General features: G+C 38.0%; 3 protein-coding genes across 4 annotated transcripts in view; 2 read left to right on the plus strand and 1 right to left on the minus strand.

Moving 5' to 3' along the window:
* Nucleotides 1-13,137, plus strand: part of LOC116277917 (olfactory receptor 2AG2-like) — a 111,296-nt gene extending 98,159 nt beyond the window's left edge. For both annotated transcript variants that reach the window (XM_072969406.1, XM_072969407.1), the window contains 2 exons: nucleotides 9,582-10,012; nucleotides 11,619-13,137. In XM_072969406.1, coding sequence (XP_072825507.1) covers nucleotides 11,641-12,591 — 951 coding nt within the window. In that variant the 5' untranslated portion in view covers nucleotides 9,582-10,012; nucleotides 11,619-11,640 and the 3' untranslated portion in view covers nucleotides 12,592-13,137. The remainder of the gene's footprint in view (nucleotides 1-9,581; nucleotides 10,013-11,618) is intronic.
* On the plus strand, nucleotides 2,797-3,757 carry LOC140698969 (olfactory receptor 2AG1-like). The gene has a single exon (XM_072970781.1). The coding sequence runs from the start codon at nucleotides 2,813-2,815 to the stop codon at nucleotides 3,755-3,757; it is 945 nt and encodes a 314-aa protein (XP_072826882.1). The 5' UTR covers nucleotides 2,797-2,812.
* Nucleotides 13,138-14,681: 1,544 nt separating the features above from the next.
* Nucleotides 14,682-15,626, minus strand: LOC102538915 (olfactory receptor 2D3-like). The gene has a single exon (XM_015238369.3). The coding sequence runs from the start codon at nucleotides 15,624-15,626 to the stop codon at nucleotides 14,682-14,684; it is 945 nt and encodes a 314-aa protein (XP_015093855.2).
* Nucleotides 15,627-24,619: the final 8,993 nt, after the last annotated feature.

Genomic DNA, 24,619 nt, shown 5'->3' on the forward strand with positions numbered 1-24,619 from the left:
GCCTTGCAATGCTAGTGACTGGAGGGGTCTTTGACCTCTGATCTCAGACACACATATCTACATCCTACCCTGCCAGAAGAGCCACCTTCTCTATCCTCATCTTCTTGAACATCTTCATCCCTCAAAGGATCACAGGGCAGTAGATGTGCTTAGGCAGCTGAGCTCCTCCCCGTCTGAGGTAAGGGCTCTGTCTCTGTTTTAAAGAAATTAAGTGGAGTCTGGAAGTCTTGATAAATAGAGTCAAGACCTCCCTGCTCTGTTTCTCAGATTCTCTAGTCCCTCAGGCTTTATAACTCACCCACTCCCTTCTATATTTGAAGTACTCTTACATGTAAGTACACCCACAGCTGATCTGTTCCACTGGCCAGGCCTGGGCTCCTGTCCTTGCTGACACTGGCGTCCTGGCTGAAGTCTCAGTATTACCTCTGGAGCTAGATTATCCTGGCCTCTAATAGTCTGAGGTGTGGCACTAAAAGATTGGTACTTCAGAAGAGGATCATCTAGAATCAGTTGAAGTATCTCTTCTGTATATGTCTGCTTGACACTAAAGTCCAAAGCCACAGAAAAAGCCAATTGACGTCCATGACATTTTTCAGATCCACTAGCAATGATACAGAGAAATAATTTATACAAACGTGCTTCCAAATTTTTATCTCCATCTTGTTCTGACCATCTCCTATGAAGTATGACGCCCCTCTGCTAATCGCAGTCTCTCTTGGCTTCTCTTGGCCTGAGGTTTTCGCTCACCACCCGCAGTTTTTCAGAAAGGGGGCTCATCATCTGTAGGCACAGTGTGTGATCTCTGACATTTATCTTCAGGTGACCTGGGGGAGAGTAGCTTGGGAATGGATGGAGGGAAGGCAGGAGTCTGAATCAAAGGGGAGAAGGCAGATAGGAAAGATCCTGAGTCTTAGAAATCATCACTAGAGTCCTGGTTTTTCTGCTCTCTGAAATCCTGTCCAAATTCCTGCTGCAGAAATCTGGATAAACGTGACCAGCTAATTATTTTCTTCCCTTAATTACTCTCTCCATTCATCTTTTTAATACAACAAAAACAAAAGTATTTCAAGTCAGATATTTACCAGGAACAGTACTAAGAATTGTTTTTGAATTTGTCTTTTTGTTGATGTCAATAGGCAAAGACATTCTTCCAGCCAGTCTTTCTTAGCTTAAACCTATAGTTCTGGTTTTGTGAAGCAAGAGACAGTTTTATAAGAGGTTGTTTTTCTGGTTGGCTTCTTGCTTAGACTTCACTGTGACACAAGTGCACGGAGGATATTCTTGTGCTGTTTCAGTGTTCTGACCTTCAAATGCTATTCCCTCTCTCTGTTATGATACCCTGACCCTTTTTTCTTAGCTTCCTTATATTCCTCCTCAGCCTGTAGCTTGTAAAAGTGACTATAAAATGTTTCCTTTCCTGAAACCTCACTTACATGGACTCACAGTATGTTATAGTTTCCTTGACTTATCAGTCATTGCCAGTGGATGTGTGTAGGTGTTTGTGTAATGGGCTCTTCACATCTATGCAATTTTCCTAGCAAATAAAGTGTCTGATAAATCGTTGGTCCTTAGTAAATATTGAATGAATGAAAGGAACTAGATCAGATGGACTTTCCAATTTTATCATCCAACTACTTAAAGATCCCAACTCTAAGTTGACAAGGATGATGACATAAACAGAAGAGAGGAGGAGAAGGAGCAGATGATATGAGAGAAGCATGGAATATTTGGTTGAGAATTCTCTTCTCTCTGAGTTCCTCCTAAGTCCTCCATCCAACTATGAAAGGTCTGAATTTATCTAGAGGAAGCTGGTGAATATTCTTCCACACCCCACATATTCCACATCCTCTCCTCCTCAAACCTTTCCACTAGTACATTAACATAGATTCAGGGTTCAGCAGGACCAGCATCCTTCCTCATGTTGTTAGTATTGTGAGATAGAGGAATCTCCTTTTGAAGTTCAGGGTCTTTGACCTCTGAGGTAATGAGATGGCTTTGGGACTTCCCTACAAAATCCCCTCTGTTATAGCTCACCTCTTCTATCATGGGCCCTAAACATAAACACCTTGCTATACCTTTTCAAATTTCATCTATTACTTTTGTTTCCATCCTGATTCCTCCTAAGCAAACACCTTATTATTACCTGCAAATAGGCAAACACCTTTTGTACTATTCCTACAAGTTTACCTCCAAAATCTATAGTATACTGACCATTCACTTCAGTCCAGAATTCTTTCTCCCTCCAGCAGAGTAGCAGTTTGCAAATCAAGGATGTGAAGACAGTTCAAGAACACAAGAGATCGAGTGGTACAAGAGCAAAGAAGTTTTTTTTGAGAAATCTGTCCAGAACACTGAGACTGGAAAGTGAAGGAAGATGTCACTTCTAGGGGAGCAGGCACTGTAGAGTTTTATTATTAAAAAAAAATTCAAAAATTGAATTAGAATCCCAAGTATGTTTAAAGCAGAAAACCAACTGGGATTTTAAGCCAATGTGCATTGTATTTCTTTATTAGGAAGATAGATGTTTTTATCAATCTGCAAAGGTGTTTGCTTGGGTTCATTCTCTTGGGTATCTTATTTAAAGATGATAGGCTACTACCAACATGCTTCTTTCCAATATAGATGATGCTTTATGATACTTCAATGAAAAGATTCAGAAGACAGAGGGCAGACTTAGCCACCAAGAGGAAAAGATATCATCCTATTAGCTACCCCAGAGTGACATAGAAACAGTACAAAACGAGGGTAGTTGTCCCTAGAAAGGCTTTCATCAAGACCACTTGGTTCTAGGCAACTAAAGAAACAACACAGAATGGAGCACCGGAACGCCACCCTGGGAAGTGGCTTCACATTGATGGGGATTCTGAATGACAGTGGGTATCCTGAGCTGCTCTGTGCCATGATCTCAGTCCTGTATGTGTTGGCCGTGACCGGCAATGGCCTGCTGCTCCTGGTCATCACAGTGGATGCCCGGCTCCATGTGCCCATGTACCTCTTGCTGGGGCAGCTCTCCCTCATGGATCTCCTCTTCACATCTGTTGTCACTCCCAAGGCCGTTGTGGACTTTCTGCTCAGTGACACCACCATCTCCTTTGGGGGATGTGCCCTTCAGATGTTCCTGGCACTGACACTGGGTGGCGCAGAGGACCTCCTACTGGCCTTCATGGCCTATGACAGGTATGTGGCCATTTGTCATCCTCTGAACTACATGGTCCTCATGAGGCCGAGGGTCTGCTGGCTCATGATAGCCACACCCTGGGTCCTGGCATCCCTGAGTGCCCTTGTATATACCGTGTATACCATGCACTATCCCTTCTGCAAAGCCCGGGAGATCAGGCACCTGCTCTGTGAGATACCACCACTGCTGAAGCTGGCCTGTGCAGAAACCGCTAGCTATGAACTCATGGTGTATGTGATGGGTGTGACATTCCTGATGCCCCCTCTTTCTACTATCCTTGCCTCCTACACACTAATCCTATATACTGTGCTCCGCATGCCCTCAAATGAAGGGAGGCAGAAAGCCCTGGTCACCTGCTCTTCCCACCTGACTGTGGTCGGGATGTTCTATGGAGCTGCCATGTTCATGTACATCCTGCCTAGTTCCCTCCACAGCCCCAAGCAGGACAACATCATCTCTGTCTTCTACACAATTGTCACGCCAGCCCTGAACCCCCTCATCTATAGCCTGAGGAATAAGGAGGTCATGGGGGCCTTGAGGAGGGTCCTGGGAAAATACTTACTGTGGACACCCTCCTGACACAGTTACCATGTAGACATTGTAGGGGACTAAGTTTCAATCTCAATATTATGTAGCGGCAATACTGATATAGCTTGTAAGAGACTGAGCAAAGTTCAGTAGCCTTTTAACAGCAGACGAGGACTGCTTTCATTTGAACAAGATTCTTAGATGGTTATAGAGAGAAGTATCCTCAGGAGATATAGTGGGCTTCTTGTCTGTTAGACAGATGGTTGTTCAAGCAATTGGTAAGAATAACTGATTTGTGACTGCATTGGTACTGCAGACTTAAGGAGCAGTTTGCATTGATTACACAAATAAAGGCATATACCTCTTCTGGGATAGCGGAAAAGGCTATAAAAGGGGCATTTTTATACTGCCTGAAATTAAAATATAGAAACCAATAGAATAGAATGTGGAAGTTCCCAGATTTCAAGTGAGAATTAGAGATACAATAGCAGTGAGAGTCATGTGTACATTGCTTGACTTTTTAAAAAATGTGATTTACATATATAGAGACCTGTTTTGAAACTTCAAAACAGTTGTGAGGTTTGTATATGTACAAGCCTGTGTCCACAGGAAAAGAGGGATACAATTTATAATTCATTTTTCTAGCTAGCTTGAATATGCTTTATTTGTATCCTTTGATTTATCAATGTGGCAAGATTTATAAGAAAAGCTGAGCACTTAGATCTGTTCAGTTAAGAAGCTCCAAAACACCCTGGCTCACATAGTTGGAATTTTTTTCTGAGGATAGTGCTTTGTAAAAGCTCAGAAATACTTTCTTTCTTTGTGGAAACTGTCTTAAATGACTTAATCTATTAAGATCAACCATAATATAAAAGCTAAAGCTAACCTGTGGAACTAATCCAAGTTCATTATAAAAACAGAAAATTCAGAAGTTGAGAAAGAAGCAAAAATCACATATAAAGTTTTCCTTTCATTTTTTGGGGTGTCCATATGTTTTACTGAATAGTTATGTACATGTTGGTTAAAGTCCTGCTTTTTTGTCATTTAAAATTGGTGAACTTTCTTTCTTGTGTAGAAGGGACATTTTTGTGTTTTTCAGTAGAGGGAGAGGGGCAGGGAGTGAGGGGGCCAGAGTGCTGAGTGTGATGTCTGCTCCCCCTTTATCATTGGTGCATCTCTGGACACTAAATCTAACCATTTGTGCCTCGGTTTGCTCATCTGAAAGGTGGTGATAATATTAAGACTCATGATGATCTCATGATGTTTTGAGGAGAATCAAGTAAGATGATTAGGCACTTAGACCAGAGCCTGGCAGATAGTGCTTTACCATGCTAGCTGTTATATGAATAACTAGTAAATAGTCTTGAAAAACATTCAATTTGATCATATGACTATGTAATATCATCATATGAGTCCTCTGTAATGTATTCTGGAATTTGCTTACATTTTATTTTGTTCCCCCAATTTTCCTATGTGAGGGTCTGATTTTATGTTAGGTCTAATTCTAGAAGTAGAAATATTGGGATATAAGCAAAGAAACGATATAAATTCTTATTACAAAGAGTCAAATTGCTTTTGGAAAGTTACAAATTCTTTGCATGCTGCCTAGGATTATATGGGAATGCCTGCGTCAGGGTACTCCTTCCAGAGTTGTCTCATAAGGACTCCCTTTGCTAATTTATTAAACATAGCAATGAAAAGGTAACAGATGTTTTTATTTATACTGCCAATTTGTTTTATCTTATTGATTTTTGGTAGCCCTTGATAGACAAATGTCCCAAACAACTTGATGTTTATAAATGTGGCAACATTTATTTTCAGTTTATTATATATAGGTAGCAAGATATGTTAGATAGAGTAGTGTTATAATATTTATATAGTTTCATATATTCATTTTTTCCTTTGTATTTATTAGGCATTTTTACCCTTACAATGCACATTTTTACTTCTGAGGATATTTCCATATTTCTTCTAGATTTGCTTAACAACCTTTAATCTCTCGGTAATTTATTTTAGTATGATATCTATGGTGAGCCTTTAAGTTAATTGTGTTTCTAAATAGCTGACTTTCCTATTAGCATTCTAAGTAATACTTCCATATTATGGATTATTATTACTTACAATTGCTTGACTATATACTGTCTTCGTATACATATAGCAGTAAGGTTATCTCCAGGCTAATACTACTCCATTTTTCAGAGCAAATAGCCCTGAAAGATTTATCTGTACCTATAGCTTCTGGTCCTTTTCTACTATTCGTGACTCATCCCACTGTAATCAGGCTCCCCTTCACATTCACCCCCTAGTCCTGCAGTTGTGCTCATCAGCAGTGACAGAGATGTATGACTCATCTGTCTGACAAGGGAATAATAGCTTGTATATTTTATAAAATGGTAGATGTGAATTTTAATATCATTATATGTGATTACCAGTGAGTCTAACAGGGCTTAGAGATTAACATTCCATAGGAGATACAATAAATCTTTATAATCCACATACCTCAGAAAAATTTTAATCAATTTTATAAAAATATTTCTAGAATTGCTAACTAGACAGGATTTACTTATCATTAAGTTTTCCAGTCTCCAACTTTAAGAGTGTGTGTGTGTGTCCCTGCATGATTATCTGTGTTGAAATGCACCTTCTTTACTTGTGTAAATAATCCTGCTCATTTCCTAAAACTGCTTTTTTAAAAAAATTCTAATTGGAAAGACCAGGATTTAAAATTTTCAGGCATTATTACCTTCATTTTGAATAAAAATTTTAAAAGCCTCTACTTTACAGCTTAATAATATGCAAAATGAGAATAAAATTGGGAATGAAAATGGTTCAGTCACTATGGAAAACAGAGGGGCAGTTTCTAATCAGCTTAAACACATATTTACCATACAGCTAAGCAAGTTCACTACAAGATATTTACCCAAGTGAATAACTCTTTATGTTCACTCTAAAACCCATACATGAAATCTGACTAAGGAAGTGAAAGACTTATATGAAGAGTACTACAAAACATTCATAAGGAAATTAAAGATGACTTAAAGAAATGGAAAGACATCCCATACTCTTGGATTGGAAGAATTAATATTGTTAAAATGGCCATACTACCCAAAGCAATCTACAGATTTAATGCAATCCCTATCAAATTACCTGGGACACTTTTCACAGACCTAGAGCAAATAATCCTAAAATTTATAAGGAATCACAAAAGATTGAGAATTGCCAAAGCAATACTGAAGGAAAAGAATGAAGCTGGAGGAATTAACCCTCCCAGACTGCAGACAATACTACAGAGCTACAATAATCAAAACAGCATGGTATTGTTACAAAAACAGACATATGGATCAATGGAACAGAATAGAGAGCCCAGAAATAATGGTCAATTAATCTTTGACAAAGGAGGCAAGAATATACAATGAAGAAAAGACAGTGTCTTCAGCAAATGGTGTTTGGAAAACTGGGCAGCTGCATGTAAATCAATAAAGTTAGAATACTCTCTCACACCATACACAAAAATAAACTCAAAATGGCTTAAAGACTTAAACATAAAACAAGGCACAATAAACCTCTTAGAAGAAAACATAGACAAAACATTATCTGACATTAATCTTAGCAATGTTCTTCTAGGGCAGTCTACCCAGGCAATAGAAATAAAAGCAAAAATAAACAAATGGGACCAAATTAAACTTAGAAGCTATTTCACAACAAAGGAAACCATAGGCAAAACAAAAAGACAACCTATGGAATAGGAGAAAATATTTGTAAAAGATGAGACTGACAAGAGCTTAATTTCCAGACTATACTAACAGCTCATATAACTTAACAAAAAAACCCAACAACCTAATCCAAAAATGGGCAGAAGACCTAAACAAGCAATTCTCCAAGGAAGACATATAAAAGGCCAATAGGCACATGAAAAAATGTTCAATATTGCTAATTATCAGAGAAATGCAAATCAAAGCTACGATGAGATATCACCTTACACCAGTCAGAATGGCCGTCAATCAAAGATCCAGAAATGACGAATGCTGGAGAGGGTGTGGAGAAAAGGGAACCCTCCTACACTGCTGGAGGGAATGCAGTTTGGTGCAGCCAATGTGGAAAACAGTATGGAGATTCCTCAAAAGACTGAAAATAGACATATCATATAATAGCAATCCCACTCCTGGGCATATATCTGGAAAGAACTCTAATTTGAAAAGACACCTGCACCCCAATGTTCATAACAGCACTATTTATAATAGCCAAGACATGGAAACAACCTAAAGGTTCATCGACAAATGACTGGATAAAGAAGTTGTGGTATACTTATGCAATGGAATACTACTCAGCCATAAAAATAATGCCATTTGCAGCAACATGGATGGACCTGGAGATTGTCATTCTAAGTGAAGTAAGTCCAAAAGAAAAAGAAAAGTACCACATGATACCACTGTTATGTGGAATCTAAAAAAATGACAAATGAACTTATTTACAAAGCAGGAACAGACTCGTAGACATAGAAAACACACTTGTGGTTACTAGGGTGGGGGAATGGGGTGGGAAGGGATAAATTGGAAGTTCTAGATTTGCAGTTACTAAGTAATATGTATAAAATAGATAAACCACAAGTTTATCCTGTATAGCACAGGGAACTATATTCAATATCTTAGTAACCTGTAATGAAAAAGAATATGAAAAGGATTATATGTATGTATATGTATGACTGAACTATTATGCTGTACACCAGAAATTGACACAATATTGTAAACTGACTACACTTCAATAAAATAAAATAAAAAGCCATACGTGAATGTTTATAATGGCTTTTTTCAGAATCAACAAAAATCAGAAGGAACACAAGTGTCCTTTAACTGATGAGTGGATAAGTATGATACATCCATACAACGGGATACTACTCAGCAATAAAGGAATGGACTACTAAGAGCAGAATTTGGATGTATCTCAAACATATTATACTAAGTGAAAGGAGCTAGACTCAAAATGTCTGATGCCATTTACATGAGGTGATGAAAAAGGCAAAAATAAAATCAAAAGTAAACAGATCAGACAGTTGGCAGGGGTTTGAGTGAAGGCGGGCGGGATATGGTTAGCAAAGGGCACCGGAGAATTTGGGGGATTGATGCAACTTCTAGATCTTGATTTTGGTGGTAGATATATACTCTACACATATGTCAAAGCTTGCAAAACTGTAAACTAAAAAAGGCAAATTTTACTGTATGAAAATTGTATCTTAATAGAAATGAAAAGAACTGTAGGGAATGATAATTTTAAATAAATGAATATGAAGCTTTTAATGTTCTGCTCCTACAGACTTCTTTACGTGCCCATAGAAAAATTCCCCTGACATCTTGTTATTTTGTCAAGAATGTTAGTTTTTACTGTTTTGAAATACAAATATACATATTCTTTGTCAATTGAACTTGCCAACTCATGTATTGAACCAACTTCTGTGATCACCGTTGCTCCCTGTATTATATACACCCCAGGTATCATTTATCTTCTTGCTGAAGTTATTTTATTAAAGGGGTCTTTGATAGTAAGCTCACGGCCTCCAAGCTCATTTAGTGAGAGAAGAGTGCAGGGATACCAGGCCAGGAAACGTGTCCAAAGGGATTCATTACCATCTCGTTTCCTGGACCAGCATTTCCAGGCGAGGCCATTTCAGCTGGGAAGATAAGTCCCTGTGAACTCAAGGGAGAACAGAGCATAGGGGGTGGGTCATGGGATGAGGAAACTGAGCAGCCTCCCCGAGGACAGGCCCCGGCCCACTGTTGGCCCCAGGGACAGTGAGGCCAGGCAATGTAGCATCTCCCTTGGGCAGCCCTTCTAATATTTACTTCCCCCATATTTCTGCTTCTTTCATCTTTTCTCCCAGACCCTAGAAAGTATAAATGAAAGTCTGAGCACCTGGACCCCAGAACTCAGTCTGACAGATGCTGCAGAGCCCAACGGGCGTCATCCTCGAGGAGCTCTGTGAGAGAAGCAGTTTCTCCTCCTTCTCCACAGGCTGGAGAACAAGAAACCCATCTTCTTGCTCCATAGAAACTGCCCAAGGACTGTATTAGCTCTGTCTGTGTTTACTGCATCTCCAGAAAAGCCCTGCAGAAGAAAAGAAGGAACAGAAGGAGCCCTACACCTGCCTTGGTCAGACTCCATAGACTTTAAAACCAACTCAACAAAAATGTAACCAATTGGATACTGCTGGAAAAGCCCTATCTTCCTTCTCCAGTTCTACTGGAACTTCCTTGAACCTCAGTACCCAGGATACCCCGTATGGTGAGGCATCTGAGCTTCTCACCACCTGAGGTAAGAGCACTGTCTCACTTTCAGGGAGCCATGCAGCCCCTAAGAATGTTGGGTTGAGAGGCAGAGCCCAGTGCAGACCCCAAGAACTTCAGCTCTACTGTCTCCAGGTTCTCTGGGGCTTAGGCTCTGTACCCCAACCCAGTTCCCTCTATTCCTCATTTTCTAAACATGAGGAGGAATCTCTGAGGACTGATGGAAGAATCTGTGCTACACATCAGTCCTGGGTATCTGCTTCCTGGTGGAAGCATCAGGACCTGTCTTTACATCCCATGGGCTTTGCTGGCCTCTGATAAAAAGTGTTTATACCTGTGTGATAATAAATGCCTCCAAAGGGACATTTAAAAGCAAATGATAGTCTTGTAGATGCTCTAATACATTTCTACCAGTAAAATTCTGTGGACCCAGCAGAGGCTAATAGAAAGGAGTGAAATGTCAAAATATGTATGATGCAATAGAATGAAGTGATTTAGAGAAATACACTTCACTTACAGATTCTTTAACATATGTTCAAAGTTGGATTTATCTGCCTGGTTCCCATGATGCATGATGCTGATTTCTGCCAATCTGACATCCCTCCATTTTCTAGCCTCTCTCTGGGATTGGGTACCACACACCAGCAGCAGCTTCCTGACATAAGCTCTTCTTCCATCTCCCTCTTCCATCCAGTGTGGAGACCCTGGCCCTGCAGGAGGGAGAATGGGGATCTGGGTCAGGGACAAGACAGGAAAGCTAGGATCATTGAGGCTGATTACAGCATACAACAGTGGACAGCTCTTTTGTTTCCACATCTTCACCATTTCTCCCCAAAACAAATCAACTGATCATTCTGAGCAGGTCCTCATCTTTATCATATTTCTGAGTAATCCCAGGCTCACAGTTTTTCATTACCTGTTTTAAAATAAACACCTATGTTTGCATTGATCCTAACGGTTTACTTCTAAAAGTGACACCACCTCAAACATATCATTTTGTAGTGTCAGATATTCTAGAATCCCTTTTCTCTCTGGCACATGGAGAGTGTGGTTTAGGGAACTGGCTAAGGTGGACACACTTTAGTTCTTCTATGGATGCTTGTGTCTGCAGCTTTGAGAGCTGCAAACAAGTGTGGACATAAGTTGTATGGAGAAAGATACCAAGGTGCATTATTAAAATCAAATTTCTGTTCTTATTTTAGAATTTCATATTCAAAATAGATACACCCAATACTGACTAGATATTTAAATCATCTGTCAAATGTTATGCTTAAAGCATAGGTTCAATTATGATCAAGGGCATGGGTGCCAGAACACTGCTTTATTCTTTGAGAGAGATGATTTGATCTTTCTGGGAAGAAACATATTCAGGTTTGGTGTCCTGAATAATATTCTTATGTAGAGATCTCCTGATATTTAACTATTACTGTGATGTCTGTTCTCCGTTTAGATGGTTCTTTCATCCAGACACTATTAAAAGAGTCAGAAACAGAGATCAAGAGGTAAAAATAAGTCACCAATGGGAAAGGCATCACCTCTTTGGACTCATGATGGCTTCTTATTTTGGCTTCTTATGTTACCACACTAGGGTACCAGCTTAACAAAAATTTGCTGAGGATCTATTTGCATTCTAGGCAACTACAGAAACAACACAGAATGGAGCACCGGAACGCCACCCTGGGAAGTGGCTTCACATTGATGGGGATTCTGAATGACAGTAGGTATCCTGAGCTGCTCTGTGCCATGATCTCAGTCCTGTATGTGTTGGCCGTGACCGGCAATGGCCTGCTGCTCCTGGTCATCACAGTGGATGCCCGGCTCCATGTGCCCATGTACCTCTTGCTGGGGCAGCTCTCCCTCATGGATCTCCTCTTCACATCTGTTGTCACTCCCAAGGCCGTTGTGGACTTTCTGCTCAGTGACACCACCATCTCCTTTGGGGGATGTGCCCTTCAGATGTTCCTGGCACTGACACTGGGTGGCGCAGAGGACCTCCTACTGGCCTTCATGGCCTATGACAGGTATGTGGCCATTTGTCATCCTCTGAACTACATGGTCCTCATGAGGCCGAGGGTCTGCTGGCTCATGATAGCCACACCCTGGGTCCTGGCATCCCTGAATGCTGTAGGACATACCTTGTATACCATGCACTTCCCTTTCTGCATGTCCCGGAAAATCAAGCACTTGCTCTGTGAGATACCACTTCTGCTGAAGCTGGCCTGTGCAGATGCCTCCAGTTATGAGCTCATGGTGTATGTGACAGGTGTGACTTTCCTCTTGCCCCCTCTTGCTGCTATCCTTGCCTCCTACACACTAATCTTATACACTGTGCTCCACATGCCTTCAAATGAAGGGAGGCAGAAAGCCCTGGTCACCTGCTCTTCCCACCTGACTGTGGTCGGGATGTTCTATGGAGCTGCCATGTTCATGTACATCCTGCCTAGTTCCCTCCACAGCCCCAAGCAGGACAACATCATCTCTGTCTTCTACACGATTGTCACGCCAGCCCTGAACCCCCTCATCTATAGCCTGAGGAATAAGGAGGTCATGGGGGCCTTGAGGAGGGTCCTGGGAAAATATATGTTACGAACACACGTCACCATCTAGGAAGAGGTTATGGCTTTCTGTCAAAATTCATTCCCCCTCAAAATCTGAAGATTCCTCCTGAAAGTGAAATACTTATGTCCCATAGTTCAGAGTATATATCTTAATAGAAAATGAAGGAGTGTAGCTTTACTCGTCATATGCTCTTTTAAACCATCTTACCACGTAGTAACTAATGACATTGTATTAAATTATGGATATTGACATGCAAGATGGCCTTGAAAGCTCTGGATGGCAGAGCTTCTGTCAGCTTGGGTCCACAGACCTGCCCCTCTATCCCTCAGCTAAAATTTGTGTAAGTGAGAAATAACCATCTACCTGTTATATGTAACCTTCTAAGCCACTGAGATTTGGGGTTTATCTGTTAGAGCAGGGGTCAGCACACACCCCTGGGGCCCTGTTTACTTACAAAAAAGTTTTAGGGGAACACATTGATTTTTATGTTATCCATGACTGTTTTCCCACTACAATGGTAGAGTTGAGTAGCTGTGATGGGACAGTATGGCCTGCAAAGCCTAAATATATTTAGTTTCTAGCCCTTTACATAAAAAGTTTGCTGATCCCTATGTTAAAGCAACTAGTATTATTTTACATAAAGGAAAACTATAAGCATATAATGTAGGGGGTCCACGAGAAAGAAAAACAGGCATGGCTTTCTTGACATAAGAGAAGCCACATTTGCCTTGAGCGGTTTTGTGGTCTAAGCCTGATTACAGTGCTTGCTCTTGAACAGGTCTCAGTAATTAATGATCTTAAGGGAACAAAAGAATGTAGAAACAAACAACCTTTATCAGGCGAGAGAAGTAACAATAGCAAAGATAATATGTCATTTGTAAAGACTGCCAGTTCTCTTTCAATAGTAAAGGTTAACCTGAAGCGCTCAACCACCAGATCAAATGGAACCTGCGGGAAGGTGATGTTGACCTTTTTTGACCATGTGATTTCAATCAACTAAAGCTTGGACTCTCAACCTTTGCCCCAATTCTATGATGAATTCTCCTCAGCTCAAGCCGTTTCATGAATATGCATGTACCCTTAGCTTAAAACTTCCCCAACGTTCCCATTCTCTAAAAAGCAGTGTACAATTTTTAGTATGCTTAAGAAGCAGTTGGGGTTAGTTACAAATGAAGATTCCTGAGATCAACTTCCCTACCCCATCCTGTACTGAGAAATATTTTCAAAAAACAACCCAGGAATCACTTCAAGTCATGATATTCAAAATTATGATCTGCATTACAAATCCCTTACCAAGGCATAAAACAGTGCCCCAGCCCCCCACCTTCTTAACTTTATCTTCGTTTTTCATACTGTCCCGTAAATTCTTCAGTCTTCAGCATTTTCAGAATTACATGCTGGGCAAATTCTTTAGTACCGAAAAAAAGCATTTCTCATCTAGATTCTTTGTCTTACTTTCAGCTTTATATCTCACTATTTTCTTAATGTTACACATACTCCTAGAAAAATTCTGCCATGTTTTTCCTTAAATATGCTCTCTTTTAAGTTTTAGATACTGTTAAATCTAGAATTCAAGACCATGTTAGAAATACAACACATGAAGACTTTACTTTTTATATCTATATCCTCAGCTTCCAGAAGTGTGCCTGGAATATATAATGCGTTCAAAATATATGTGATGAATGAATGCAAGTATGAAGAAAATGATTTCATTTGCCAGAAGTGCATTCTTGCATTTGTGATAGCTTTGTTTATTTGATTCTTTGTTTTTTAATGTATAGCTATTATGTCCACTTGCTTTAATTTCCTTATTAGCTTTTATGGGCTTGGAGAGTACTGAGTGTTTACTCACCAACTTTTCATTTCCTTTCTATCTTCTTTCCTTTTTTTCTTCCTTACTTTTCCTTCCTTTCTTCCCTCTTTCCCTTCCTTCCTTTATTTTTCCTGTTTTCCTTTCCTTTCTACATTACTTTCCTGTGTCTACCAAGGCACCTTACTTTGAACAGGCAATTTGCTGAACTTATCTGAGAAAATAGGTAGGCAAATAGGAGAAGAACAAAGGTGGAGGAATGGGATGAAAATGGGAAATTTTTGTATTAAAATTACTTCTCTCTATATCCTTAAAATCGTGATCATAATTAGAGATTTCCACTTTCAAAAAGACTGTTTTGCACTCTCCTGAGAGCCTCTTTGACATCCTTGTTCCTCAGACTATAAATGATAGGGTTCAGCATGGGTGTCACTGCTGAATAGAACACAGAGATCACTTTATCTCTTTCATTCATTATTTTGGAGTTTGGTCTCATGTAGGCAAATATGGCTGACCCATAGAAGAGGATAACAACAATGAGATGGGAGCCACAGGTAGAGAAAGCCTTGAGCCTCCCCTCCCCAGACTGCATCCGGATCACAGTGGAGATGATATTCCAGTAGGAGATGAGGATTAGGGAGACAGGAGCTAGGAGGATGGCCACACCCATTGCAAAGATGGCCATTTCTGTGCTGTAGGTGTCAGCTAAAGCCAGCTTCAGGAGGGCAGGGGGCTCACAAAAAAAATGGTTAATGATACTGTTCCCTCTGTAGGGCAGCCACAGTGTGAATGTGGTGTCCACCAGAGACACAAGCGCTCCACTGGCCCAGGACCCTATGGCCATCTGGACACATACCCAATGTGTCATGATGGTGGAGTAGTGCAGCGGCTTGCAGACGGCCACGTAGCGGTCATAGGACATCACTGCCAGTAGTGCACACTCAGTACACCCAACCAGCAGTAAAACAACTATCTGTGTTGAGCATCCAGCAAAGGAAATGGCCTTCCTTCTTACCAGGAAGTGGGCTAGCACCTGGGGAACTGTGGTAGTAGAAAAACAGAGATCAGCAAAGGACAAGTTTCTAAGGAAAAAGTACATGGGTGTATGGAGCCTGGAGTCTACGTGAGTGAGCACAATGATGAGCAGATTTCCCAGCACAGTCAGCAGGTAGATGATCAGAAAAAGGAAGAAGAGCAGGACTTGTGTCTGTGGATCCTGCGAAAGGCCCAGGAAGACAAATTCAGTCACGTAAGTGTGGTTTTCTTCTCCCATGAACCTTTAGTACTGTTTATAGGTTAGCACCAAGGAGGGAAAAAACACATACTGGTCAGTTATTTTTTTTTTAATCTGAGAAACTTAAGTATTTTATTAATCAGTATCCCAACTGGGCCACTGGTGTCCACCTCTTGTTTCCATGTGTTAGAAAGCAGGATTCTTTTTGCTCCGTAGTTCGGATAATGGAAAGCTGTTTCTGATTTTCTCTACCCGTGAATCTTTCAATACCACCAGCGGGGCAGAAATCATCCTAAATGACCCTTGGCTGGACTATGTATGGTTCTGAGGAGACTATAGTGCTGCTCACAATACCAGGTTTTTTTTCCCTGTAGGTTTGGGAAGCAAATATACTGAAGTTGCTTTAAACCAGTTAGATTTTTATGCTGCAAACTGACAACATTTATGAAGGTTGATTTTTGCCTTTATATTTACAAATTCTAAACACGTACTCTGAGCAAGGAATGAGATATTAAAGGAGAATATTGTTGTCTGTGATCCTGGCCCTTAAACAAATTCTTCTGTCATTTGTTCTCAGTGTGAAGTGGGTGGGTGCTGCGGAGCATCAGTAAATATCGCTGCCTCATTGGTCTTGTACTCAGTGGCGTCCTTTAAACATGCTCTAATCTGTCCTCCATGCTCTTATCTCTCCCTGCACAAGGTCCTTTGGCAATAATAATACTAATTATCATGTGTTGGGCAGTCTCCTGGTGTCAGTCCTTATTGTTTCTTTACACTTTTATTTTAAATCCTAAGTCCAATGAGCTAATGATTATCCCCAGTATAGATGAAACAGATTCAGAAACTTCCAAGCTGGTTCCTCTTAAGCCTTCCTCACTCTTTCTATAGCCTGTAATTCTTTTTCTTATTACTAAAAATCTGGTTGTAGAGAAGGTTAAACTTTAGCCCAATTCTCTCCATTCCTTGAAGACAAACCCACAACTTTTTCCATTTTAAGGGCTTTAGAGCCAGTCCACAATAGCAGAGCTCTCTGTAGGCACATAAATAAGAGTCAGGTGTATTTGAACATATTTTTAAAGCACTCTGGGGGGTCTTGGCCAAAGGACAATAGAAAGAATTAAAGGAAAAGTGGTAAAGATTATTGTGGCTATTTGACTGCATATTTTAGAAAAACTCAAAAGGGAGCCAATTCAAGCTTAATAGGACAAGTAAGTGAACAGTCTTATACTGTATACCGAAAATAAAAAGTAGAAATTTTAGTAAAAAAGAAAAAAATTCCTTCACCATTGCTAAACTTAACAAAGTGTACACTTAAAAAACACTCAAGCTGTATTTGAAGAAAACCGTGAAACACAACGTCTGAATAAATGAACATGCACACTAATTTTATGAATAGGACAATAGTCTTATAAAGACGTTCATCTCATCTGAATTAATTCATATATTTGCTGAAATTCCAACCAAGTTCACAGAGAATTTTTGTAATTGAATTTAATAATTTTATTCTAAATTTTATCTACATTAGTAATTGTATGATAGAAAATGAGCTGTGGAAAAGAAAAATGAGGGAGTAGAGGAAACATATCCTACCAGATATAAAATATATAGTCGATTTTTCCTTCCTTATTAATATTGTGTATACTGAGCAGGCATAAAACATTTGACCAATAAACATATTGTGGAACAGAAACATATCCTAGTATTTATGAAAATTTAATATATGACAAAGGTGGAATGTATCACTTAACAAAAGATATGGAACAATTGTCATAAAAGTCTGAGATTAGAACCTAGCATTTCCCTGAAGTTCAAACTTAAAAAAAAATTAAAATAATTGTGTTTAAGGATCTTAGGAAATCTATTGTGCCATAAAAGAATAGTCTGTACACGTGATTTGTAGATCCATGGAAAATAACCCGTTGATGGTGATTATGCCCAGGCAGTGGGGTTCTAGTGGGATTAGAGTGAGTGGCTGAGGGGACACTTTCATGTTTTTATGCTTACTTTATTGTCTGCCTTATATAATTTAGCTTGAATTTTCTAAGTGAAAAAAGAAAATTTAAATTATTTAAAATAAAAACATGAAAGAATTACAACGATGATCTAGTACATACAATACAAATTGTAACAGTGAAGATAATATTAGAATAGTGGGAAAACCAAAAGACAAATCACTGGATCAGAATAGAAATTAGAACCAGCAAAGTCTGCATAATAATTGTGTAAATGCTTCCAATAAGCCAGAAAAGCACATATTATTCAACAAATCATGCTAGGAGAATTGACTACAGGCATACCTTGTTTTATCGTGCTTTGCTTTATTGTGCTTCACAGATACTATGTTTTTTTTTTTTTTTTTTTTTACAAATTAAAGGTTTGTTAAGAAAAAACCTTCCAAAAGCATTTTCTCAGTTTGTGGATCTGTGTCACATTTTGGTAATTCCTACAATATTTCAAACCCTCCACCAGCGAAAAGGTTACAACTGGCTGGAGGCTCAGCTAATGGTTAGCATTTTTTGGCAATTTTTAAAATTAAGGTATGTACATTATTTTTAAAGACATAATGCTATGCACACTTAATAGATTATAGTATAGTGTGAAACATAACTTTAATATATGCTGGAAACCAAAAAATTCATGTGACTCACTTTATTGCAGTATTTGCTTTATTGTGGTGGTCTGGCACTGAACCCTTAATAACTCTGAGGTTTACCTATAAATAGTTGACAAACAAATTAAATGTGTCTACCTTATCCAATATAGAGAAAACGTTCCAAAAGGATTAAGGATGTGTGTCTGTCCATTATACACAGACACACATATATAAATAACCTTAAGCATTTAAAAATAAGGTGATTATTCATTGACCTTGTGTGGCAGAATAATTTTTTGAGCATTACAACAAAAGTATAAACTGTTTAAAAAAAACACCGATTTATTTGACTTCAAAACTAGGATGAATAAGTTCTGGAAATCTAATGAACAGCACAGTGATTATAATTAATAATACTGTATTTTATACTTGAAATATGCTGAGAAGAGATCTTAATTTTTCTACCCCTCCCCCCAAAAAGGTGGCTGTGAGTTGATATGGATATATTAATTAGCATGATTGTGATAATCATTTCACATTGTATATATACATCAAAACATCATATTGTATTTCCTAAATATATGCAGTTTTTGTTTGTCAATTATACTTCAGTAAAACTGGGAAAAATATCTTGACACATTCACAAAATAAGATTTGAAAGTAAATGACAACATGGGAATAAAACTGTAACAAATGTAAGAGATCAAAGACTAATATCTTTAGTACAGGAATCCTAATGAAAAATTAATGAGAAAAATTATGAACATTACAGGAGAAAAGGTATAAATATGAATTGACAATTTATAATAAGTAAATTTCAATCTCAGTACAAGCAAAGTCACATTAAAATTAAATGCCTTTTTTTAACCATCAGATTGGCATGAATTTTAAAAATGTATAATATCCAATGTTAATAAGATCTCACTTTGTTGGAAACAAATTATTAAAACCTGGCTTAGGGATAATTTGTCAATATATGGAAAATGTTCTAAAATGAGCAGTATACTTTGATAAAGTAAATTCAAACTTACTATTCTGTCATAAATAAATATAATAATATTTTGGTCAAAAACAAGGTTGGTAATGCCACAAAAATAGAATTTGGTGGGAAATTTATAGCTTTAAATGCTTACATTAGAAAATAGCAATAATTTACAATCAGTGCTCTAAGCTTTTACCTTAAGAGACTAGAAAAAAAAGAACAAATTAAATACAAAATAAGTACAAGGCAGGAAATAATAAAGATAAGGGTAGAAATCAATGAAGTAGTAAACAGACAAACCATAGGGCAAATCAATGAAATAAAACATTGATTTCTTGGAAAAGATCGATAAAATTGATAAACCTTTAGCAAGACAGCTTTAGTGGAAAAAAAGACAATACAAATTGCAGATGTCCATAATTAAATACACAAGTCTCTCATCCTATTGACTTAATAACAATTAAATGTTATAAATAATATTTTGTAATAAATTTAATAATTTAGATGAAATGAACAAATTCCTCAAAAGATATAAATCACCAATACTGGTATAATAAAAATGAGAAACTATCTGAATAGATCTACATATATCAAAGACAGTGAGTCTGTATTTAGTAACAGTCCCATGGCAAGGAATCTGTAGAACCTGAGGGGCAGTTGGTATAAGTTTTTGCCTGAGTCCAAAGACCTGAGAATCAGGAGCACTGATACCCAATATCCAGCTTGAGAAGAGAGAACAAATTCACTCTTCCTTCTTTTTGTTCTACTCAGGCCCTTGATGGACTGGATGATTGGTGAATGTGATTTTCTTTACTCAGTCTACCAATTCAAACACTAACATATTCTGGAAGCACTCTCACAGACACACCCAGAAATAATACCTTATCAACTATCTGGGCACCCTGTAACCAGTGAAGTTGACACATAAATTTAACCATCAAACCCTGTGAAAACTCATATGTGAAAAGGAAAATAAGCCTCAACTCCCACTTCACACCATACACAAAAGTTAATTTGAGATAGATCTTACACTTAAACCTAAAAAGCTAAAAAATACTAAAAATTTCTATAACAGAAAACATATCCATGACCTTGGAGTAGACACATAGTTTTTAAAAACCCTTCTCATCAAGGCACATTTCTGAAAATGAACAGAGAAGCCCGGAGCCTGGGAGAAAATATTTGCAATCTTATATATAACAGACGTGTATGAAGAATATATGTAGAATTCCAATAATTCGATTAACAGACAAAAGAGCCAATTAAAATAGGCAAAAGACAGGAGCAGACATTTCAAAGAGGAATATGTTCAAATGGTCTGCAGGCATGTGAACAAGTGTTGAACATGATTTCTGGGGGGAAGACTAAGCAAAAAGATTCACAAATTAAATTTTAACAAGTATAGGGAAACAGAATTCTCAAATATTGCCGATAGAAGTATAAAACTCTGTCAATTGCTTATAAATTTAAACATATACTTACATGCAGCTCAAGAATTTGCCACCTAGGTATTTATCTGAGAGAAATGAAACATACAGACACAAAGACTTTTACAAGGATACTTATAACCTCTGTATTCATAATAGCTCACAGTAAGATATAACCCATATATCCACAAATAGGAAAATGGATAAACAATTGTGGTATATCTGTATAATGGAATATTACTTAACAATAAAAAGAATTACTGATACAAGCAAAACCAAGGATGAATCTCAAAGCCATAATGCTGAGGGAAAAACGCCTGACACAAAAGAGTACATATCATATTTTTCTATTTATATGAAGTTCTAGAATAGGTAAATCTAATACAGAGTGGCAAAAATAAGAATAGTGGTTGCTTCTGGAGAGTGCAAGGGTAAAGACTAACTGGGATGGGGCAGGAGGAAACTTTCTACGGTGATGGAAAGGTTTCCAAATTCATCAAACTATACCCTGTGTAATTATATCTCAATAAAAAGTTTTTGATTTATATAAAAAGAAAAAAACAAGGTGGGTAAAATGAATCTGTGAGAGTTTATTGCAATATTAATGATAACTATAAATCTTTGAAAAAAGAAAAATATTCTTAAATAAATATAGAACATCCAAATAAAGGACTGCTATGCATCCACTGAAAAAATGTAAATCTATTTTATAACATCAAAGTTTTGCAAAATATTTAAGATGAAAAGTGGATTATAAAAATATTTACACTCTAATTCTCATTTTAAAATTTGTCTTGCCAAAGTGTTCATGTGTGTGTTTTTCTGAGTGATAGGATTTTAAGTGACTTTTTCATTCCAGCTTTATGTGATTTTACAGTCTCAGATGCTCTCTAATGAAAACAAATTATTTTGTAATCAGAAAATAAGGCATAATCTTTGACTCGATCCTTTATAATCTGGTGCCTGCTTTCCTCTTCACTCTCATATCTTGCCTCTTCATAGCCTCTGACTTTATATTTTGGAACATTCTAAATATCCTTTCCTAAAGCTGCTATTCAATGAGACATCCTGCGTTAAACTCTTTATAGTCACTAGCTCATTTTCTCTTTAGGATGATCTTACTCTTTGGTGACGTTATCTGTCCATTTTATGTAAATAATGAAACTGAGCCTTAATATAATTAAGTATATTTTCCAAGGTTTAATAACCCAGAATCTAAGCTTCATGCTATTAGCTACCACACATACTGCCTCTTTTTTGAAACCGAATAAGGTCAAAATAAAATTAGCGTGATAGAACAGAGCAAGACTGAAATCAAGCAGACTTCCATGTTGCTGTATGTTGACACAGACATTACTTGCATCTTTTGAAACTTATTATTTTATATTTCTGTTGTCTCAACTTTGCTTTCATCTCTTGAATTCCCTTACCAGATATTATCAATATTTTTTTACTTTTTAGAGAAAAAGGCAGCAAATTTCACAATATCCAAGAAGTGAAAGCATCCATCACTGGATGAATGGATATACAAAATGTGCTGTATACATGCAGTGGAATATTACTCAGTCTTTTGAAAGAATGAAATCCTGTCATACACTATAAGGTGGATGAGCCTTGAGGACATTATGCTGAATGAAACAAGCCAGTCCCAAAAGGACAAATACTGTTATGATTCCACTTATAGGAGCTATCAAAATCAGTCAAACTCATAGAAATAAATTAGAGTGGTGGTTGCCTGGGGTTAAGGGGAGGGAGAAATAGGGAATTGTTCAATGGATATTGAGTTTCAGTTTTGCAAGATGAAAAAGTGCTAGAGATCTGTTACACAATGAATATACTGAACACTATCAAACTGTACACTTAAAAATGGTTAAGACAGAAAATTTTATGTTACTTTTTTTTAACCACAATTTTTTTAATGATTTTTTTCCCTTGGGGGTGGGGGGAAAGAAAACAAAGAAAAGCAGGACAACCTCTGTTGATCATACCATTTCTTGTTATTTATTATCTAACTTTTGTTACTAAATTCATCAAGTATTTGTTCAGCACTAATTACTTCTACTTTTTTATCATACCATTCACTCTTCAAAGCTTTTCAATCTCTTTTTTATTTTCATGACTATACTGAAACCAAACACACTCTTATCCAAGTAATGACATTTTCTCATCCCAGATTCAGTCTCCAAGAAATTTGGCAAATTTAACCATAAATATTTCTTAAAATCTCTTTTTTGTTACTGTAGGACCAATGTATCTTACTGCTTTTCTTGTATTTTTACACATCTTAATCATACTCTCGAAAGCCCATCCTGAGTTGTTACTTATAATTTCTTCTCCTTGTCTTCAAGCCATGTGAGATAGCAAATCACAAAAAATGCAAATGATACTACTACAGAATTGTGAATTCTCCTATCTGCTTCCTAGCATTTTTGTAATAATTTTTTGCAAATTCTCTGAGCGATCTGTCTTCTGCCAACCTAAACATCATAAATTTTCAACTCTTCCCTAAGCTATTATCCTAGGCCATAGCCAAAAAAAATACTCTACAGTTCTCCTAAACTTCATATTCCTTTGCAGGAACGTTCTGCTCCCCCTGAATTTAACCACCCATTAGTTGCCTAGAGTCAGTTTTAATGGAATCATCTTCTTAAAATTCTTTACCCAGAATAAAGGTAGAGTTGACTGTTATCTTCACAATGTCCAGAAAACGATTTGCGCATACTTCTTTTCGTGAAAGTCATACATCGTACTTTAAGTATTTGATTAAATGTCTGTCTTCCTGGACTGAATTGTTTTCTCAAGGTAATAAAACATATTTCACTTAACTGTATACCAACATCAGCTGACACATAGTAGGGTTTAAAAGTGACTTGAACGAATGTATAGACTCATGCCTACCCTCCACGTGAACACGATAGCCCACCAATGCATTCACTCTCAAGAGAAATGTAGTTGAGAAGAGGGCCCGCGTGGCCATCCAGGGATGTCTGAACACAAGAAGATCCTGCTGTGTCCCCCATGGCAGAAGGTTCAGGTTCCATCCTGGACCTACTCCCAGTGTCCAAACCTAAGTGGCTGAAAGGAACGAGGAAGGAATCTGAAAAGAACACTGAGATAGCGAGAGGCAGAGGAGAATCTGGCACACTAGAGTTTGGTGCGAAAGGAGAGGCAGTGGGTGAGGCAAAGCCCGCCTCCAATGAACAGAATCAAGGTTTCAGACTTTCTGAAAGGATTAACTCCCCATAATTATCCTCCCCACTCTCACCTGGAGGACTGGCAGGAGACAAACACAAGACAGTGGGGTCAGTGATGAAGAAATAAGGAAGATGTGGTTTCTGCAATCGCTAATCCATACCCTAACAGGTGACCTCCACTGCACTTTACCAAATATTCTGAAGGTTGGGACATCACCTGGCTATGAGTCTTATTCTAGCCTAAACCAAGGAGCACCATTTATTAAAATTCCTGATTCACCAAGGAACCATCTGGAGGATTTTCCTGAAGGAACTCTTTAAACCTAAGGTCCTAAGAGCTATTGTAAATAGGGCATTCCCTGGAGCATCAGTACTATTAGCTTTTTTCTTTTCTTTTCTTTTCTTTTTTATAACCTTTCTATAATGAGAGATACTCTGGGGCATTTTTTATTGTAATCACAAACTGAAATACCTGAATCTTATCTGATGTTGGTCTAAGGACTTCTGGGGTCTCCAAGTTTTCTGCCAATTTTAAAAATAGAGTTTGTAATACTGATGGCAACATAAAAGGCAGCTGATGTAAGTATATTCTGCATCATTCCGATGATACCTCTCTGCTAACAAGTGCCAGGGGATTTCAGAACCTTTGTCTGCAACTGTACTCAGAATGCTTCAATTATCTTCCACTAATGGGAAAAGAGTAACTAGAGGTACATGATGCAGTTCAAGATGTCATGACTGTTTAAAGCCTTTGTTGTGGCTATTCAAATACAGAAGGGTGTTGTGAGAACTAAGCATAAAACATATGGCCATATAAACAAGACCAAAAGAGAATT

The sequence above is a fragment of the Vicugna pacos genome, chromosome 10 (genome assembly GCF_048564905.1).
Source record: "Vicugna pacos chromosome 10, VicPac4, whole genome shotgun sequence".
Classification (NCBI taxonomy): domain Eukaryota; kingdom Metazoa; phylum Chordata; class Mammalia; order Artiodactyla; family Camelidae; genus Vicugna; species Vicugna pacos.